The sequence below is a fragment of the Oryza glaberrima genome, chromosome 4 (assembly GCF_000147395.1).
Source record: "Oryza glaberrima chromosome 4, OglaRS2, whole genome shotgun sequence".
Classification (NCBI taxonomy): Eukaryota; Viridiplantae; Streptophyta; class Magnoliopsida; order Poales; family Poaceae; genus Oryza; species Oryza glaberrima.
In genome coordinates, this window is record NC_068329.1 from 26615953 (window position 1) to 26637661 (window position 21709).

At 43.5% G+C, this 21709-nt stretch overlaps 2 protein-coding genes and 1 pseudogene across 2 annotated transcripts; 1 reads left to right on the plus strand and 2 right to left on the minus strand.

The window, feature by feature from the left end:
• The first annotated feature begins 6347 nt into the window (after nucleotides 1-6347).
• Nucleotides 6348-11276, plus strand: LOC127771926 (wall-associated receptor kinase 5-like). Its single transcript, XM_052297872.1, has 4 exons — nucleotides 6348-7400; nucleotides 7610-7765; nucleotides 9243-9407; nucleotides 9932-11276. Exons 1-4 carry the CDS (start codon nucleotides 6371-6373, stop codon nucleotides 11140-11142), a joined length of 2562 nt encoding a protein of 853 aa, XP_052153832.1. The 5' UTR covers nucleotides 6348-6370; the 3' UTR covers nucleotides 11143-11276.
• A 614-nt stretch (nucleotides 11277-11890) lies between these two features.
• Nucleotides 11891-14751, minus strand: LOC127769935 (wall-associated receptor kinase 2-like). Its single transcript, XM_052295596.1, has 3 exons — nucleotides 13846-14751; nucleotides 13583-13741; nucleotides 11891-13463 (listed from the first exon to the last, which is right to left on the minus strand). Exons 1-3 carry the CDS (start codon nucleotides 14723-14725, stop codon nucleotides 12220-12222), a joined length of 2283 nt encoding a protein of 760 aa, XP_052151556.1. The 5' UTR covers nucleotides 14726-14751; the 3' UTR covers nucleotides 11891-12219.
• Nucleotides 14752-16488: 1737 nt separating this feature from the next.
• On the minus strand, nucleotides 16489-21418 carry LOC127769848 (wall-associated receptor kinase 5-like; annotated as a pseudogene).
• Between the last annotated feature and the right edge of the window lie 291 nt (nucleotides 21419-21709).

Here is a 21709-nt window from a genome sequence, read left to right on the forward strand (position 1 = left end):
TGAGGCCGGCCCAACCAGCCCATAATTTGGTTGGTGGCCTCCTGGACTTCTCTTCTCCGCAGACTTGTAAATTTTGGCCCATTTCATCATGTCAATTCTGAGTTCTTGGCCCTTTTCATACACAAATCTGGTTCTCGACATCGTCCGATTGATTTATCGTCTGAGTTGATGTCGATTCTCCTCCACTTTATTGTCATTCTCTGCAAAAGGTTAGTATACCTAATACTAGTGAAAGTTTATTATTCTAACATATATATGTATTGTAAACATTACTAGTTCTTTTTTATTTTGGTAATATTGACGGTGAAAACTAATCGATAACGACCGTTTCACAATGGTCTAAAATGTAAAAAAAAAAATTATGTCATAGCTTCCAAAAGTACCGTGCGTCCATCAAGCTGCCTTCTTCCAAGGGCAGCCATTATATCGAGTGCATAGTGTGCAATATCTTTGCATGATGGGAGTCACGTCAAGTTGCCCTTCTCCGAAGGGCGAGTGCATAGTGACAAACGACTCGTGTGTTGAGATGAGAATCAAAATGGAATCAAATAGTTCAATGATAAGTTACCATCCTTTACCTATGGCAAATTTTGTTACGGAACACGTAAAAATGTAATTGGCTGAAAGATACCGTAAAAACGTAATAATGCCCATAGACATTAAAAAAATTTGTGTAATTGATTGTAAAACATCGGAGACAATATTTTATAATTTTTGAGACAAAAAAAAAAGAGGAGGGAATTTTCTAAATGGCCAGATTCCCCCCGGGTTTTGAACCACCCATCCGCCGCGCGCACGACCCAGACACGCCGCTGCGCGCGTGTGCACCACGAAACAAGTCGAACAAGAGCTCCATTCGCTACCAAAGCTTCGGCTGGTAAACAGGACAACACAGTATGAAGGGGCACGCAGCCTCGGTAGTTACACCCAGCAAATTGGCCAATTTGGGCGTCTAGGCATCTAGCGGTGGTTCCGTCATCAACATCACGCACGAACTGCTTTCGTTCACTAAACAGAATTTCCAGGACGTCACTTTTACAACAGACGACAACGATCACAACAAAAGAAATGGCGCAAACACGGCCTTTGGAAGGACTATGCAACATGCGTCAACAATGTACTACTACGTGATAATATAGAGTCGCACATCTGAATCAAGCCCCGTCAAACGAAGGGTCAAAGCAACCCGTGAGCTGAGAGAGCGACCTCGAATTACTTCTAACGAATGGTGGACCTAATTAAATAGCATATCAAAAGGCGAGTTATAATATGGAAGGCGTGAGAGTATGTATCCCAAACCACATTATATATGTATCCCACTAAAGATAGTTCATGTGGTTCTTTCCTTGTCTAATAAAGCCATAATGATGGAGCATTAAGCCACATCATTTATGAATTAAATTTGAAAAATATACTATTTATTGATTTTTTTCAGAAATATTCAGGATATAATTTTTTCAAAGATATATCGTCGATGCTGCATAACAGTTACACAAAAATGATGTGTGCGTGACATTGCGGGAGGTGTCGCGTGGTGAGATTGTAAGAACGAATGGTCTCGCACAACCAACATGCCACGCGAGACCGAAACAGTAGGGTCAATTCTTAGTGATTAATTAGTGTCTAATTAGATTAATTAATCACTAATCATGATCATTAGTTGAGATTGTTTGGAGCTGGCGCTGTTTTTGGCTGCGTTGCTACGCGAGACCGCCCGGGTCATCAAGTTATTTCCGCGCATCGGTTTTGCGCGATTAACGGTATATTTCTGAAAAAAAAAATTGTGTCTCGAATATTTTTGAAAAAAAACTAAATGAATATTATATTTTCAAATTTAGTTCGATCATTTATATCTTTTCTAAAGCTATGCTATTTTAGTTATTTCTAGTTCTTGAATGGAGAAGATGCAAATTTGATGAAATCCAACCTACTATGAGTAAAGAATAAATCCAGCTTCATTTTATTTACCACGTGGTGATAAAAATTTCTCACGACTACAGCTGCGGTTTTTTGTTTATCTAGTTTTTCTCTCCCTCTATCTGTCTGTTGATGTGAAATTCGTTGTACATGAAGGCTCTAATGCAGATTCTAAATCTTGATAAGATTTGGACGTGGCAGTTATTTTGATCTTGCAATGATAGAAATAATCGAACCAATGAACCAATCAGCTAATAGTGTAGTTGATGCAGATTCGATGGTTTAAGCATACATTGGATAGAGGCCTGGTGCAAGTAGATTAAAATATATATCGGCTAACTAACCGATACATCTTATAACTGAACCTTAGAATAATGATAACTCGTCGGCTAGAAACTCCGATGGATGTCGCATAAAAACTTATTAGGCTTACTAGAATTAAACTTATAATTAGCAATCTAATATATCAAACCTAACTGAGACAGTACAAAATTGAAGAGAATAAGAAAAACCTATTTAACTGATAGATCTACACAACCTATGCATATTGTCAACGGGCTATACCCGTAGACGGGATTTATAGAGTATGGGTATCGTTAGAACCATGTTATACGCGAGATCATATCCAGCAGACAAGGACAAATATTTATATTGGTTTGGGCTCTCAAGGAGAGTAATAACTCTAGTTCAGTTTATATGGATTTATGGATGGGATGTCACAAATATTACAATAGGGAATAGAGCGACTAGAATAATCTGCCGACTAGAAGCCGTCAAGAATAGCCCGACGAGATATATTCGACGACTATAACTTCTGGATTGCTTCTCAATGTGTCTTTAGCTACCACTTGTAACTCGATTCCCCTTCATGAATCAGGACTTGTAACTCGATCTCATGTCCGATCATGACTTCTGGCTTCCTTCGGATTGCTTCTCAATCGTACAAGTCTTCAACTACCTCCTTTTTCTTCCTCCTCATCCGATCCCCTTCTTCTTCTCTTGCGAATGGTAGAGGCGGCATGGTGAGCATGGCGAAGGAGGTGGCGCTTGCGGCGCAGACGATGGAGGCAGCATGCTCAAGCACCGGATTCCGGGGTGGCGAAGGTGGCGCTCGCAGGCACAACACGAGCGGATCTGGCGGCAGCGGCGTCGGTCCTCGCGAGCATGACCGGATCTGGTGGCGGCGGTGTCGGCGCTTGCGGGCGCGGCCGAATCCGGTGGCGGCGGTGCTCACGGCGAATCCGGCGACGGCCCTCGCAGCTGGATCTCCGGTAACAACAACTCCATCCGGGTGCTTCGAGCCTGCTCCTTGTGTTATTCCCCATTCATATGGTGGGTTCATCACCTTCTTCCCCGCCCCATGGGAACGTGATCCTCTAACGTACTGCCCTCTAACTTAAGAGAATGACATGTGGGGCCCACAGCTGGTGGACCCACATGTCAGCCACTCACGTCAGAGGGCAGTACGTCAGAGGAGCCTCTTCCCTCCCCATGGCGACAAGCAACCGACTCCCACAGTAGGAAAAGAGATGAGCAAATTTTTTATTGCTTATGGCTGGTCGCCTGGTCCTTAGATATAATGGTAGCTCATTCAAGTGGCTCCTATAAAAACTATTCCCACAATGTATATGAACTCCTTATGGGACTTAAGATTCTATATTTCTACATTGCTGATGCCTTATCATTTCAAAGACTAGCAAGTAAGTGAGTTGGACGGAGAGCAGATTGGGAATCTTTTACCCCTATGCCATTAAGAAAGTTGGAGGTTATGCGTGTGCCACGAAAAAGTTTTGAGTCACCTGTATGCCATGACACAAACTTTCGTTTACTCGTGTGCCATTCCATCCACCTTCTGTTAGAGAATGAGATCTGACATGTAGGACCCACGTATGAAAAATGACTAAATTGTCCCTGAAGCATTTTCATCTCTACTACTCCTCTCCCGTGCCCTAGCCTAGCCGCCGACGGTCGTTGCCGCCGCCGGTCGTTGCCGTCGCCGGCACGCCGCTGCCGCCGCCGCCGCCTCGCCTCGTCTATCCGGCGGCGCGCCTCGTCTATCCGCCGCCGTCGCTGGTCGTCGCCGTTGCCGGCACGCCGCCTCCGCTGCCGCCTCTGTAGCCGCCTCGCCTCGTCTAGCCGCCGCCGCCACCGGTCGTCGTCGTCGTCGGCACGCCGCCACCGCCGCCTCGCCTCGTCTATCCGGCGGCGCGCCTCTAGCCGCAGCCGCCGGTCATCGCCGGCACGCCGTCGCCGCCGCCGGTCGTCGCCGTCGCCGGCACGCCGCCTCCGCCACTGATTCCATCCATTAGCAAGGGCAAAATAGATCTTTCAAACCTCTGTTTGTCTCCGTTAGTGCTGATTCCATCCAAAGTGGCGCACAGGTAAAAAAAAAAGTTTGTCTCATGGCATACAGGTAACTCAAAACTTTTTTGTGACACACACGTAATCTCCAACTTTCTTAATGGCATAGGGGTAAAAGACTCGCAGATTAGACAGGGATGAGGCGGACGGCTTGGTCGCTTGGATACCGTGGCGACGGGATACCGGTGTTTTGTAATTTCGTAGATACATGCCAATAGGATGCAACTGCTCAAGCCTCGCAATTTTTACGAGAGGATCACAACGACCGGAAATTGAAAGAAGGGGGAATCATAGCTTCCGAAAGGACCGTGCAATATCTTCACATTTTGGGAGTCCCGTCAAGCAGACCTTCTCCGAACGGCAGCCGTCGTATCGAGGGCATACGTATCAACGATTTCCGTGGCGATTTCAACCGCAGTGAGCCTATCAACGACATCGAATGTTCCAATGGCAAATGCCATCTTTTAGTGGTTTGCATAATAAGTCCAGCTGGGGTTATCATCGACTTCGACCAGCAATTGACCAGCACCTATCTTCATCTTACTTTTTTTCGAGTGGAGGGCCTTATCTTCATGACCGATTTGTGATATACTTTATGGTATTTCGTACGTTCCTTCCGAGTGCCAAATAAACTGCCAATGATGCTAGTACCTTTTATGTTCCGTTAAAGTTGCAAAATTGCACGAAGTCACAAACGTGCTTGGTAAGTTGTAATTCAACGCGCACACTGACCCATATTTATATGTGTATGTAATAATAATAATAATAATAATAATAATAATAATAATAATAATAATAATAATAATAATACTTATTATTATTATTATTATTATTATTAAACGGTGCATAGCCTACTTCTATTAATTAGCACATTCGAAAAACTAGGACGATATATTTTGAGATTGACGAAATCACCATACGCGTCTAGATGTTGATTGGTATCTACTACTAAAAAAATAGCCATAAATACAAGTATCATTGTTAAGTCTAAGTCTTAATTTCGGTTGGTAGGTTCCTTTAAAAAGAACCGTCACAAGGAATTCATATCAGGACTATCTACGCATTTGTCGTCAAATTTTAACACAAAAATTTAACAAATGTAATTATAGTACAACCATAATGTAAGGGGAAAATATATAGTGGAAATATGAAAACAATCGTTGGATCCAAAAATAAACGTATGAGATTTGTCCACGCCAATAAGAGTAAAAATTTTACTCACAGATTCAATCATGAGTAAAAATTTTACTATTGATGAAATGGACAAGTCTTAGACGTCTATTTTTATCCAACGGTAATTTTTAGGTTTCCACTGCATATGCGGTTTTCACTACATATTTTTCATGATGTAATTACATTACAACTTATGTGCATGTAAATACAACATAACTTAACTCAAAAAATCCCTCAATAAAATGGTATTTCCGTGAAACGGAGGTCGTGGGACTGAATCTACTCACATGGGCACACATTATGATTCTTTTCTTTACATTATGATTCTTTTCTTCCTGGCTTGCACGAATTTTCAAGAAAATTTGGCTGTTCAAAATTGCGTGAAAGTTATATTGTAGTTACATACAAGTTACAATATAATTACATTATAATTATACTAAATTTACATCTGTTAAATTTTTATAAGAAAATTTGTTGATAAATATATATAGCAAAATCATTAATATCATAATACGTATATATGAGACCTTGTATAACTTTGAACTCGGCTAGACAAAGAAAAAAATGTACGCAGAAGAAAAAAATTCAGTGCCATTACAAATAGATAGCCCCTAACTACTTTGAACTTCAGCTCAATGGCTAGGCTTGTGAGATTGTTTTAGGCTTGAGCTTGTCTAGAGCTCTTTGTAATTAAGGCCGATCGAGCTAAAGCAACTCATAAGCGTCAAGTTTTTTTCCCCTACCTTTCTTGTTAGAGGCTCGTAAGGCCCAAGTCTTTTTACATAAAAATTCCAGGTTATTAATCTCCAAAACAATCTACAAGAAAATTAGCACGACTCCTACGATAAAGACGACCCATTGACGGATTGACCCACTCCACCCGGGTCCTCTCGGGCCCTATCACCTCTCGCTCCCGTGCATGCACCACAGAGAAGTACAGTTGAGCATAGGCGACATGGTGTGCAGGCGAGCAAGCATTCCAGCCGCCACAGAGGCGGCTGCTGTGGCTTCATGGCCTCTCGGCCCACTGGCGCTCGCGCTCGCGCTCGCCATCCTCTCGGCGATGCCCCACGTCGCGCTCTCCCAGAGCCTGACGCTGCCGCCCCTACCATCGCCGCAGATGAACCTGACGTGCAAGAATGTCCCCTTTCCCTTCGGCGAAAGGAGCAGCGCAGCCTATGTCCCCGGGTTCATGGTAACATGCGGGCCAAACAACGAGACCATGCTCCGGATCGGCGAGCATATCTACGAAATCGACAAGGTGTCGGTGCCGGAATCCTCCATCACCATACGAGCAGGGCCCATCAAACAGGTGTGCTACGACCGCAGCGGGAGGCCGAAGCCGCAGATCACCGGAGTCGTTCCGGGTCCGACGAGCTTGGAGGCCACGCCCTTCACCTTCTCCAAGCGCAACATACTCGTCGCCACCGGCTGCAACTACAGGTTCATCGCTAACTTCACGAGCTCGTCGGGTGGTGGTGACGGGACACCCACGACCACGAGCTGCGGAACTGCCAGGTGCGGCGTAAGCTCCGGTACCATCTTCAACGGGTCATGCGCCGAGATCAGTGCCTGCTGCACGGCCAGGATGCAGATGGATGGCGCGCAGCAATTCAACCTGACGTTCGACAAGCCATGGCCGTCGGGGAATGTCTCCGGCGAGGAGGCCAACACCTGCAGTGCCGTCTTCTTCCTCGACCAAAACGAGCAAGTCTTCACTAGCGCCGGTGATGGCCGGAAGATGTCACTGAAAGACGCGCTGGTGCCGCCCGGTTACCGCAGGATGGTCTTGGATTGGGCGATTCCGGGCAACTGCGAACAGATCCTCGCGCCACAGTACCAGTGTGGCAGCATGAGCACGTGCAACGACGTGTACAACGGAACGGGCTACACCTGCAGATGCAATCAAGGGTACGAGGGGAACCCGTACGAGCCAAACGGGTGCTCAGGTAAGTACTTTCATCGACAACACACAGATCTAGTACTCCACATTTTAAAGACGGATAATTAGGGAGCTCACTGCTGCTCATTTTCACTTCAAGAACTTGTGATTTAGCCTGTGAAAAAACAGATAATTTGGGAGCTCACTCGATTACCTGCTGGCTATAGAACTATGTTTTTTTTGCTTTCTGAATGAAGCTTCGCACTATTTATGAAGATATCAACGAATGCCGGGATATGAATAACAACAACTGCAGCAGAGATGCCTGTAAAAACACTGATGGAGGCTTTACTTGCTCTTGCCCCAAGAACACGGTTGGCGATGGTTACAGGGCTGGGACAGGCTGCAGTATTGACTCCCTTCCACCATCTGGTAACATGTCACGTATTTTTGGACCGAACAAAATCCTATTAATCACCGTTGCATCACCCATCACAATTCTCATTCGCATATAGCATAGGTACTACTCCCTCCGCTTTTTTTTAGTTTTGATATACCAACATTTTTAACACAAAACAAACATACATAGTACTATCAAAAGTGCATTCAATGTTAGATTTATTAAAACTAATTTGGTGTCGTGAATGTTGCTAATTATTTTATAAATTTGATTAAACTTAAGAAAAATTGATCAAGAAAAAAAGTCAGATCATCTTGTAACATAAAAAAAAAAGAGTCAGGGATGAAAACGGAGGAAATAATTGATTCAGTCCCCTTGTGCCAGAAGTTAAAGGTATTAGGAGTATATAAGATTAGTTTTGAAAACTGTTCGGTTCTTTTGCTCCCCTTTTACCTAAAAATGTCAATATAAAAGGATATATTTCTTCCTCTTGACACGCTACAAAGACATTGTGTGCATCTTCTATGGCTGGAATATAGTAAGTTCTTAGCTGTACTATTTAAGTACTTCAATATGGCTGTACGTAATATTTGGGACGGAGGGAGTATGTTCTACTCCTAGTAATGCGAAGAATCTGACCAATAACAGTAGAGCAATTCTCCCTCAAACCAACCGCAAGGTACGATAAAGCAGAGTGCAGTTTCTTCACAGCACAGAAGAGTAATTTAAGTGCAGTCTTTCTAATAAGGAAAGAACAAAGTTTCCACTGTTCAAATTTCTGTTTAGTTTAACGAATGGAAACAATCTATTCGTTAAATGAAACATTAATCGGAACGGCTTCGAGATATCCTTTTCAACAATGAAAATTAAGGGTCTGTTTAAATCCCACCCTAAAATTTTACATCCTATCACATCGAACGTTTGAACACCTATATGAAGTACTAAATCGATTTTGCTATATATTTGTCGACAAATTTTCCCCTAAAAATTTAACAGATGTAATTACAGTACAATCGTAGTGTAATTACACTTTACATGCAAGTTACAGTGTAATTATATATAAGTTACAGTATAATTACACTACAATTGTACTATAATTACATCTGTTAAATTTTTGGGAAAAAATTTGTCGACAAATGTATAGGCAATCCCGTAATAAATATAGGCTAAAAATAACTAATTGCAAAGATTGCAACTACTTTGCGAGACGAATCTTTTAAACCTAATTGCTCCATGATTTGATAATGTGGTGCTACAGTAAATATGTACTAATAACGGATTAATTAGGTCTAATAAATTCGTCTCGCGGTTTACTGACGGATACTATAATTAGTTTTTTTATTAGTGCCCAAACACCTCATGCGACACCCTATATAATACCTGATGTGACACGCCAAAACTTTACACCCCTAAATCTAAACACCCTCTAAACCACCAGCAGACTACATCATCTTTCATTTGGAAAAACTTAATTGCATGCAATTTACTATTATATTTACTTATTATTAGGTCTAGATGTGTGTGCTCACCCAGAAAGGAACCCTTGCATGTACCCAGAGTACTGCAAGGATGAACAAGGAGTAACTTCGTGTGCTTGCCCGGAAGGCAGAAATGGCGATGGCAGGAAGAAGGGAAGTGGCTGCAAAAGGCACTTTCCTTTAGATACTGCTTTGGGTAACATACTCAACACCCAGCATTCTTCATCAGATAATTCATTTTCTCTCTTTTATTTTTATTTCTCATTCCTCTGCTATTAATGCAATTGATATATAAAAAATATCTCCATTGCAGAACTGCTGATCCATAATATATAGCCGTTAATGATTACATCATTATTAACATGAATGATGAAACATCGTATAGATATGACCAGTGTATTGACTGCATTCATGATTAATGATACGATTGAGCTAGTAAAACTAGATTAGACATAGCTAATGACGATAAACATGAAATAATGTGTTAGGGCTGTAAAAAATACCTCAATAGTATTGTTTTTGCACGAAAGAATTGAAGTCGGAACTCATAAATAAACCGGCACCATGCACAATCGGTCATAGAATCCTAATATGGCTCGCACTTTTACATTTTCTTTTTTTTTTAAAGGAAAACTTTTACATTTTCTTTTACTTCCACAAGAGATCGGTTAAGGAAGAAAATTAACACAAGTTGTGGATATTCTCATACAATGTCTGCAGGTGTAGGTCTTGCACTGACGGTCACGCTGGCTACAACATTGCTGTGCTACTACTGGACAATGAAGAAAAGAAAGGTGGCAAGAAAGAGAGCTGAGTTATTCAGGAAAAATGGAGGGTTGCTACTGCAGCAAAGATTTTTGATGATCACTTCTCAAGGTGAGGAGTCATCAGCAAAGATATTTAGTGCAGAAGAACTTAAGAATGCCACTGACAATTATAGCGATAGCCGAATCCTTGGCCGAGGTGCAAATGGCACTGTTTACAAAGGAATCCTTCCAAATAGGACTACGATTGCCATAAAGAAGTCCATCTTGTTTGATGAAAGCCATGTGGAGCAATTTGTCAATGAGATAACCATCTTATCACAGATTGATCACCCAAATGTTGTCAAGCTTTTGGGATGCTGTTTAGAGACAAAAGTTCCTTTGTTGGTTTATGAGTTCATTCCTAATGGAACACTCTTCCAACACATCCACAACAAGAGGACTTTAACATGGGAAGATTGCTTAAGGATAGCTGAAGAAACAGCAGGAGCACTTGCCTATCTCCACTCTACATCTTCTACACCAATCATTCACAGAGACATTAAATCAAGCAATATATTGTTGGATGAGAACTTCGTGGCTAAAATAGCAGACTTCGGTGCATCAAGATCAGTCCCATCTAATCATACTCATGTCACAACTCTAATTCAAGGAACAATTGGCTACCTTGATCCTGAATATTTCCAAACTAGCCAGCTCACAGAGAAGAGTGACGTCTATAGCTTTGGAGTAGTTCTTGCAGAGCTGTTGACAAGACAAAAGCCTATTTCTGTGGGTAGGCCGGAGGAGTCCTGTAACTTAGCTATGTATATTGTGATCTTGCTTAATGAAAGGCGTCTACTACAGGAGATAGAGCCACAGATTTTGGTAGAAGCAGGTGAAGAGCAGATTTACGCTGTTGCACAGCTCTCAGCCAGATGCTTAAATGTTAAGGGAGAAGAACGACCAGTTATGAGGGAAGTGGCTTCAGTTCTACATGGGCTAAGAGAGTCGTTTGACGAGGAGCAAATCATCAGAAGCGATGAGTCAATACAGATAATCAATGAACAAGAGAGTGCACATAGTGAGGCAAGGCCAATTTCCAGCCTGCAGTCTTCAGACGAAACTAGTACTACCCAGTACAGCTTGCCATCTGAAATACTATCTTCTTCTCATTTGGCAAGATGATGTTCTCGTTGTAATATTAAAATCAGATGCTTCAGCTACCAACTTACTAGTACAACATACTGCTATTTAGAGGGATTTTCAATTCCTTCATCGTCTCTCCCCTAACCATCATGAATGTGGAATTAGTTGAGTCAACTGCCCATGAGACCATGGAGGCATGCGCCAAATGGCAAGTGCTAACTGCTCGTCAACCAGTAGAGCTACAGGTCTAGGTTTACCTGTATTTCCCATGGAATTTAAAGGAGGGCCAAAGTGTTATATACCTCATGCTTTAACTTACCCCGATGAGCACGGCTTGCTTGGACTGCTCGGCTGCTCCGCTCTGGTAACCAGAGGCGAAGTGTCCTCGGGCCCCGTAAGCCGTAATGGTCGAATCCAGCACTTCCACTCGCGTTCTGGTGCGTTTTGGTGCTACGGCGGCGGCGCCAGGGACAAGGAGGAAGAAAGGTCGGACAGGACAGGAGGCGTCACGCTATATTCACAGCCGTTCGATGGATTGTCTGCGCGATTTACTAGTTGGGCCGACACTGGAGCGCGAGGAACGTGCAGCCCATAGTTTTATTGTTGGGCCGTAATGGGATTGCAGCAAACGCCCGGCCTGTGATGGTCTGATGGGATTGCGAGGAACACGGAGTGGCCCAACTAATCTCGGAAGCAGGGGTGATCGAAGTAGGTAGCATCTTTTGAAAAAGACGCTCGATCGACCAATAATTGATTATATTTATCATTTAAACTACTTAGTGTCGATATCAATATGATACAGAAAGAAATTGAAAAACAAAATTTATATATAACCGAAAGGGTAACAGTCAGAAACAGTACCCTTTAACAGTACCCTTTATACGAAAATGACACTTGGTCATTCGGGAATTTTCACGACCATTTCCGACCCCGCACGCACGATCATGATAAAGACTAAAGAGAAAAAGGCAATAGAATTTCAACTAAAAATTTTGAGCGAATTTCGGCATGCCGATGTAGAGAACCATGGTATACAGAGACAACAAAGAGTAATGGAAGGCATTGAAAAGTCTTTACTCCCATTGGCTCAAGAATCAGTTGGTATATTGTACTACACTACCATGGGAGGTCCATTGATAGAAGTGGACTGCTCTCCATGCATTTATCCGAGGCACTGTCCCTGTGGTACAACTTCAGCGGCTCAATGTTACTCATTTTTTCCTGGCCGCTCTCCTCTTGAAGCAACTGCATCTCTTGGCAATCTTCAGCAGATTGCTGCTCCATAAGCTCTCTCAAAGCCTTTTCACTTTTCAGGGACAGGTGTTGTTTCATTAACCTTCTGAGCGCTTCAAGTTCAATTGCTACTTCTACCATCCTTGGCCTCTCTTCCCCTTTAAGCTTCAAACACTTCAGAATCAAATGCGACACCACATTAACATGCCTCATTCCAGCTTCCTTCACCACGACGCAGTCCACAATCTCCTGTAGTCGGTTCTGCTGGGCAAGCGCCGTGAAATGTGAAGCTAGATTTATCCCTTCCTCTTGCCTATGATAAGATATCGGTTTTTGTCTAGTTAATAGTTCAACAAGAACCACACCGAAGCTATATACATCGCTCTTGTCAGTTAGCTGGCTTGTGTAAAAGTACTCAGGGTCCAAGTATCCTAATGTTCCTTGGACTAAGGTTGTTACATGCGTCTGATTGGAAGGGACTAGCCTTGAAGCGCCAAAGTCTGATACCTTCGCAGTATAGTTCTCATCAATCAGTATATTGGCAGACTTGACATCACGATGGATGATCGGCACCTTTCTTGCCAAGTGAAGATTTGCAAGAGCTGATGCAGTTTCAGTTGCTATCCTAAGACGATGCTCCCATGAAATTGGTACCAAATTTGTATTATGAAGATGGTGGAACAGAGCTCCATTCGATATAAATTCATAAACCAGTAAGGGCACTTCAGTTTCAAGACAACAACCCAATATCTTGACCACATTTTTGTGATCAATCTGTGAAAGAACTATCAACTCGTTGATAAATTGCTCCATTTGGCTCTGATCCACAAGCTTTGACTTCTTGATAGCCACAATGGTTTGATCAGATAATATCCCTTTATACACTGTACCATATCCACCTCGACCAACAATACGGTCATCGCTGAAGTTGTTTGTTGCATCTTCGAGCTCACTGGTGGTGAATATCCTTGCAGGTGCTTGGTGGGTGAAAATCTGCTGCTGCAATAACAAACCACCATTTTGCAAGAAGTATCGTTGTTTCTGCTTTGCAAGCCTCCTCTTCTTCACTATCCAGTAAGTCCAAAAGCCAAGAACAATGAGAACAGCCATCAAACCAAGGCTTCCACCTGACATGGGTATTTGAATCTTGAAGTTACTACTACTTCATGTAGTAATCAATTGTTTGTTCTGGTTGATAAAATTTCGAAAAAGAGAGAATTAGTATTAAAGATTGCAAGAGACTTGCCTACAGTAGACAACATTGTTGTATCTCTTTTACACCCAGTGCCTTGCTTCTTGCCATCTCCTGTCATGCCCATTGGGCATGTACAATTGTAACCACCAGCTATGTTGATGCACTTGTGGGTGCATGGATAGAAATTCCCGTCGTTGCATTCGTCGATATCTTGTAGTCAAAAGTAGGAAACGAAGCAAAAAAGGATATTAGAATAGGGCATGCTAGCTCGTAATACTATTGGCAACCAAACACATGAATTGAGGATTTCTCACCAACACATCCAATGTACGGGTTGCCAGTGTAACCTCCAGAGCAGTTGCAGCGATATCCAGCTCCATCTTCCACCTCATAGCAATAACTGTTCTCCTTGCACATGTAGGTTTGACGACTGCGGTTTGCCTCCTTGCATTTGCCACCCTGTATATACCAGTCGAGCACCATCGGCAGATTCCCCAAGTCCTTGTATAGGTCATGCCTAGAGAACACATACGAGTCCTGCTCCGCGATGAACGCCTTGCTGCACCGTGTGCTGCCGCTGCCGACGACACTCGTGGGTGGCATCAGCTGGCCCCGTATGCTGGTGAACTCCAAGTCCAGCTTGTTGAGCCCCTTGGGCACTGACGACTGGCAGCAGCCCACACCGGAGCATTCGCCGCTGATGATGCTTCCATTTGATGCGCAAAACGACACGCACCCCCCGCTGTATCTGCTCATCACCGTGCTGTTGGTGCTACCGACAACATCGCTGCTGTTTCTTATCATTGCCATGGCATCACAGCCAACGGCGGTGAACTTGTTTTGCGTGTGGGAGAACATGTAGTTTGTGGCAGTGAGGTCGATGATTCCCTGGCTATTGTTATGGCACTGGGAGGAGTATACAGTCTGGCCAGTCACACGTACGTATCCCTCGAGCAGGGAGATGTTGAGGACGCTGTAGTTACCACCGAGCAAAATCATTGGGCCTGTTTGACGACATGATATCGCAAAGCCTGGAGTTGACGTTAAGCTTGAGTTGGTGGCAATGTGGAAAGGAAATGGGATATCAACGGAGCTATTGGGGCACTTGAATGGGCTGATCTGGGAAGAACTGCTCGAGGAAAGCGATAACAAGCAGAGGAGAAGCAACTGTGCAAGGACCATGGAGGAAACCATGTGTGCTTGTTTGTCAGAACGAGGAACTAAACCTGCTGCAAAGTTACAAGGATCAAGTCATGCGACTGAGCGTCTTCATATACCCCTATCGGAGGAGCACAGCGCGATTTTCTTCCTTTAGTCAACACCATTTTGCCGTATGTTATACGGAATAAACGTGGACTGATTTGTTCCTAATGGGAGGGCGTGATATAACTTGTGGTTGAGTCGAATTGTTATTCAAAGGAAACATATGAGAGAGTGATTAGTTATTTTAGAAACTTTTCCCTAGCAGTAGCAAGCTGGTATCTACTCCCGCTTTGATTTTTTTTTTAAATTCTCTATGTTCGATCAAATGTAACATCGAATTTATTTTAATAATATATTTATTTTGTATTAAAAATATTGCTATATTTTTCTTTATAAACTTAATTAAACTTAAAAAAATCAAAACGACTTATTAATATGCAACGGATAAAGTATATGATATTGCGATATCCATGCCTATAACTTGTAAGCACCGTCGGCGTCGTGTAGTAAAACCGATTGCAGGCCGCAAGCCACACTTGACCCGATTCCTTTCCCCGTCAACCAGCGACCTTGTGCATCTCACACACGGTTTACATTCTATGGAAGAGAGGCACCGACGCACCGTCCACGGCGGCCTCTGCCGACAGTAACTCGTGGCAGTAACAGCGCATGGTTTTCGCGCTCTTCCGGGTCCGTCAACCCAGCAACGGCAGCCTCTGCTCGCGGCACGCGCGCGCGCGGGCGCACGGCGCCGCACGGTTTAAAATCCACACCGAACAGGCCGAGGCCCGAACCGATCGAGTCGTGAGGTGCGCGCGAGCCGAGATGTACGTACGACGTGTCCGTCGCAACACTCGTTGTGTCATGCGCTCGGTGCTGACTGTCGCGTGTGATCAGATCACGTCACACGGGTGTTGAAGTACCATAAATGCGCCTGCGCGCGCGCGATGTCCTAACTAACAGACCCACCCACGCTCCCACGACGAAATCAAGCCTTTCTTCCGAGCGAAAAGCCCTGAAGAGCACACGCGCGTACATGCGTAGCAGAGGATGCAGCTGCGCGCTGGTCGCAGCCAGCTCGCCGTGCGCAAGCTGTAATGCGCCCATCGATCAAATGACGAGAAAGCAATAGGTGGGCAGAAAGAAGTCCAGGGGCCGGGAATTCCATTCGCTACCAACTCCGGACAGTTATCTAGATGCTATATACATGTCAGCATATTTTTCTACTTAGAAAAGATTAAATAAAGATAGAGCAAAGTTGTCTACTAATCTGAAGATAGTCTATAAAAAAAACTTCCTACTTGAAAGAGATTAAATGAAGAGAGAGCAAAGCTATCTACTAATCTGGAGATAGTCTATAAAGAAAAACGAGACGATGTATTAGAGAGCTGTAGATACTCATGTAGACATACTATTGAGGTGGTTTACTATTAATCTAGTCTATTGTTGAGATGTACATGTTCACCTTACTTTATCATTGCGGGTGCTCTTAACAGGACAACACAGTGCGAAGGGCACGCAACCTCGGTATTTACACCCAGCAAATTGGCCAATTTGGACGTCTAGGCATCTATTCTAGCGCTAGCGGTGGTTGCTTCATCAACATCAGGCACTGCTTTCGTTCACTAAACGGAATTGCCTGGACGTATTCTACAACAGAGACGACAACGACTACAAATTGAAAGAAATGGCGCAAACAAGGCCTTTGGAAGGACCATGCAACACGCGTCAACAATGTAATATAATACTTAAATCTGAAGGGAGAAAAGCGGCCAGCTATGAGCAAGAGTCATTTGCCAAGGAGCAAACTATCAGAAAGAGCAAGAGAGTGTACAAAGTGATGCAAAAGGCCGAACTTCCGGCCTTCATTCTTCAGAAGAAAGTACACATTACAGCGTGCAGGGTGAAATGGGATTTGGTTCCTGTGCAGTCCTTAGTATGATTACAACTTAAGCAGTCATACTATAGCTGTAGAATGCAAATTCAAAAGCCCAAATTTGATAAGACACTGTTCATGCAGAAAATACAGCAAAAAAAATATTATAGGAAGCCTACTGTAGCATTTAATCTAGACCTTCCATTGAGAAATTGAATGGACAAGATCTTGTGCAGTCCCTAACGTGCAGTTGTAGTTGGGACTACATCTGATCCCAATCCTGTGAAATGCTAACTTCTTCTCATATGGAAATATGATGATGTTCTTCGCTTTTTTTTCTTTAGTAATTTTCTTATTATAATGTTATAATCAGATGCATCAGTTGACATTTTACCACATCCTGCAATACAATGGATTTTTTAAAAAAATATATTTAATTCAATAATTAATAAAGTGAACCTTAATTTGTTTTGAGCCAAGCCTTACCAACTTCAATCTCTCACCTAGCCTGCTAGTCATCATGCTTGTGGAAATAGCAGGTTAGTGCCCATGAGCCAAATTGCAAATGCCATTTTGTCAACCGGAAACCCCATAGGGTTAGGTTGTCATTATCCGGTTTGGAGTTTGCTCATCAGCTAATAGAATCAAAGGAAAGAAAAATCGGTTGTCATTATCTGGTTTGCGGTTTGCCCATCGGCTAATGGAATCCAAAGGCAAGCAAAATCGATTTACCTCGTGCTACCTTGGAACAGGTACAACTAGTGGAGTGCACATTGGGAAACTAACCTATCATTTCTTTATAAAGTTTGGTACATTCCAAATGAATTACTTTAACCACCATGTTAAGACCAAATTGACTTCTGAAAGGATCAGATATTTCTTTCTGAGAAATAGTTGAACAGACATTGGAGTTCGACAACACTCTCCAATTATTCCTAGTATACCCGTCTCTGGGTTTCTACATGATTGGCAGCTCAGAGCAACACAGAAAATCATTGTCATGAAACTGGGGACTGAGTTATAATAACTAAGGGAAAACCATTTGTGCTGGGAGGACTAACATGAGAGGGCCCTGAATGGGAGTAGAATGGTGTCCATGCTTTCCTCCTCCTTGGTAATGTTATCAAGGCTCAAACTCGGAGGATGCTTCGATGTTTACATCTGCATGCTGACCTGATTCGCAGAGCAGAGGGTCTTCTTCGGTCTGCAGGACCAAGTGTTGTTTCATCAGCCTTCTCAGAGCTTCAAGTTCAATTGCCACCTCTATCATCCTTGGCCTCTCTTCACCTCTCGACCTTAAGCATCGTAAAGCCAATTGTGCAACGGTTTTAACATGTTTCGTGCCAGCTTCCTCAGCTACTTGAGAATCTACAATTTCCAACAACTGGTTCTGATAGAATAACATACTAAAATGACATGCTAGATTTCTCACATCATCTGTCCTACCATCAGATATAGGTTTCTGTCTTGTCAATAGCTCGATAAGAACCACCCCAAAACTGTATACATCACTCTTCTCAGTTAGCTGGCTTGTTTGGAAATATTCAGGGTCCATGTACCCCAATGTCCCCTGCACTAAAGTTGTCACATGGGTCTGGTTGTGTGGTATTGGCCTCGAGGCACCAAAATCAGACACCTTTGCAGTGAAGTTCTCGTCAAGGAGTATGTTTGATGACTTGACATCCCTGTGAATAATTGGTTCCTTTGTAGCTAAGTGTAAGTATGCAAGTGCTGATGCAGTTTCAACTGCAATCCTTAGGCGGTCCTCCCATGAAATCAGGACAGATGTATTTTGAAGATGAGAAAAAAGGGCCCCATTGGTGATGAATTCATAAACTAACAAGGGAAGTTCTGTCTCAAGACAACAGCCTAATAGCTGGACCACATTCTTGTGGTTCACTTGTGAAAGAATGACCAGCTCGTTTATGAATTGTTCCATTTGGTTCTGATCAACTCGCTGCGCCTTCTTGATTGCCACAACCATTTGATTGGATAATATACCTTTGTACACGATCCCAAATCCACCTCGACCAATGATATTGTCATCACTGAAGCTGTTGGTTGCTTTCTCAAGTTCACTAGAAGTAAATATCCGCAGTGGTGCACCTTGAGAAAACATCTTCTGCTTCAGCAACATTCCACCATTCTGCATAAAGTATCTCTGTCTTATCTTCGCAAGTTTTCTCTTCTTAACAAGCCAATGGGTCCAGAATATGAGAACAAGGAGAAGCAGTAGCAGAGCTAGTCCAGTAACTGCACAGACACAGAAAATTCAGGGATCTCTATTGGATGCAGCATTAATCAACTCAAGCCTTCAAATTGAATGATTACATCATTCACATGGCAAGGCAGTGATACAGGGCTTCAGAAACTTGCCTATTCCAATCAACAGTGTGCCAATTCCATTGCAGCCACTGCCCTCCTTCAAGCCATCACCTCTCATCCCTGCTGGGCACATGCAGTAGAAACTCCCTTTCGTGTTGATGCACTTATGCGTGCATGGCCTCTTAATGGTGCATTCATCAATATCTTATAAAAAAATCACATGAAACCAAACGAAATCAGGCATGAGCTATTCTTGCCGATTACTAAATTCAAGAAACATAAGCTGAGGTAACTAGCATGAATGTATTCGTTACCTTGGCATCCATCGGGCCCTTGCAAGTAAGGGTTCCCCTGAAACCCAAGGGAGCAATTGCAGCGGTATCCAATTCCATTTGATGAGTTATAGCAATAGGAGTTCTCCTTGCAGGCATATGACATGGAGCGGTTCGCCTCCTCACAGTAGCCACCATCAATGGACCACTCAAGAACAACAGGGCGGTATTGAGGATTGTTCCTGTTAGTGTTGCTCAGATCAACACTAGAGAAAACATAGGAGTTCTGCTCCACGATGAAAGCCTCGCCACATGTTGGAGTATTATTGACCTCCTTGGGCCTGCTGAGCTGCCCAGTTATGTTAGTGAACTCCAACTCAAGCTTCTTTAACCCCTTCGGTACTGGTGCTTGGCAGCAAGCCACGCCAGAGCACATACCATCAATTATATTGCTTTTGGTGGAGCAAAAAGAAGCACAGCCACCGCTATACCCGCTGCTACCGTTCAATAGCATGGCTACCATATCACAACCCAGAGCTGTAAATTTGTTTCTTGTATCTGAGAACGTGAAATTGGTCCCCTCAAGGCTGAAGCTAGAATTCCTTTTGCACTGCTGAGAAGTGGCACTGGCCAAGATGCTTACAAAACCATCCAGCAACGAGATGTTAAGAATCCCAAACATGATATTGTTAATGCGTACCATCGGGCCAGATGAGGCACATGTGATCTCAAACCCTTGGGCTGGGGCAGGGTTCCCACCAAGAATACCAAAGGGATAAGGGATGGGAATATTGGAGCACTTGGAGGTGCTTGATTCCATCGAATGAACATAGGATGCAAAGATGCATGTGAGGAGGAGCAATGGCAGGAGAAGAAGGTAAAGCATCATCTTTGCCATTAGTCTTTAACAAGAAAAAATAGACCATGGCAATACTGCTATCAACTAGGATGGAAAGTTTGGATCATGGAGGAGAATGGACTGGAAATCGGAGGTTAAATAGGTCACAGGCTCACAACCTGAGGTACCACTTGGGCACGCTACTCAAAATATTCAAGGGGAAGGAGCAAGGTATGGCAGGAGAGAAAAGCTAACAAGCAATTTTGACTGTGTTTTAACAAAAAGAAGGTACAGTAGACTACATCAAATAATTGAACTGGCTCGTTTGTTGGTCTCGGCTGGATTGGTCATTGGTGCAAGGACAATTTATCAGAATCCAGTGGGGATAGTAAGAAACCGACCATATATTCAATCAAATTGCAATCTATTCTAACGGGTAGTGTCCTCCACTGCAAACAGGATACAAACTAGAAGTGGATTTTCCATGGTGAAACCATTGGTAGATCTCATTTTAAAAGAAAAAAACAATTGCATGCCCTTTCCTAGTATTTGCCTGCATGAATTACTGATTTTTGTGAGATAACACACAGGCAAGGTAAGAATAGCAGAGGTCCAATTGAGCTTTTCTGGCTTATCCCTTTTATTGACGTCGGTGACTGTTGTTGTCATATTGCCCTTGACTCAACGGTAGACTTGCTGCAAGCATCTTTCAGCTAAGATGGAGACATATGATCGCAAGCACTCCCTTCCCCGTGGTCAGGTGCATGGGCTCACAATGAATATGAATATATCATATTTTTTGACCGGGCGAAAACAGCCGGGTTGACGTTAAACAGAAATGTTTGGTTTCAGACTGATAAAAACATGAATAACCTTAAGTCTTAACTAAATTTTACTAGCTGACACACAGACAATGGCCATTTGTTTACAATCTCAAGGCTGCCTACCAATCGAAGCATCGAGCGCTAAATTTCCCATCTTATACGCGGGCTAATTGTCTTTTTGTATAGACTGAACTGCACAAAGTCTTGGATCCTTACCTTGCCGTCAGCGTCAGACACAGCAACTCCAGCACGGCCACAGCTTCTGCACGTCACCTCATCGGCCTCAACTCGCGGGAGGCGGAGCCCGCCGACCTCCTGCAGTTCAGGGCCGTAGGGAGATTGATCGCCCGCTCCCTCGTCGCCTCCGACCCCGCCCGCCTGGCCGGCGCCCGGCGCTCCCCCATCCGGCGAGAGAGAGAGAGAGGGGGGGGGGGAGGGGTGCTGGGACGGCGGCCGCTTTCACCTGCGGCTGAGGCGGCGGCGGTGGATGATGCGGCAATGGTGTGTGGGCCGGAGGAGGAGAGAGGGGGATAGCTGTGAAAAAGCACTATATCATTTTCTCAAGTTATTTATCAATTTTATATATCTCCAATGAAATTAAGTTGCTGGATCTTAAACTTTATCAATATTGGCACATATGATAATTTTTTTAGTAATAATCCTGAAAACTGTGAATCTGTGATGGTGTTCTTCTGACAGGTTCCAGCTGATTGCTGAATAGTTAATTAGCAGAGTAATTTGCTCATTTACATGTGATCAATTGAAATGATTCAATGCTTATAGACAGGGCCACAGGGCATGCTCGTGTGTGCTCGTCTTCTTGTTTATCTGATGAATGCT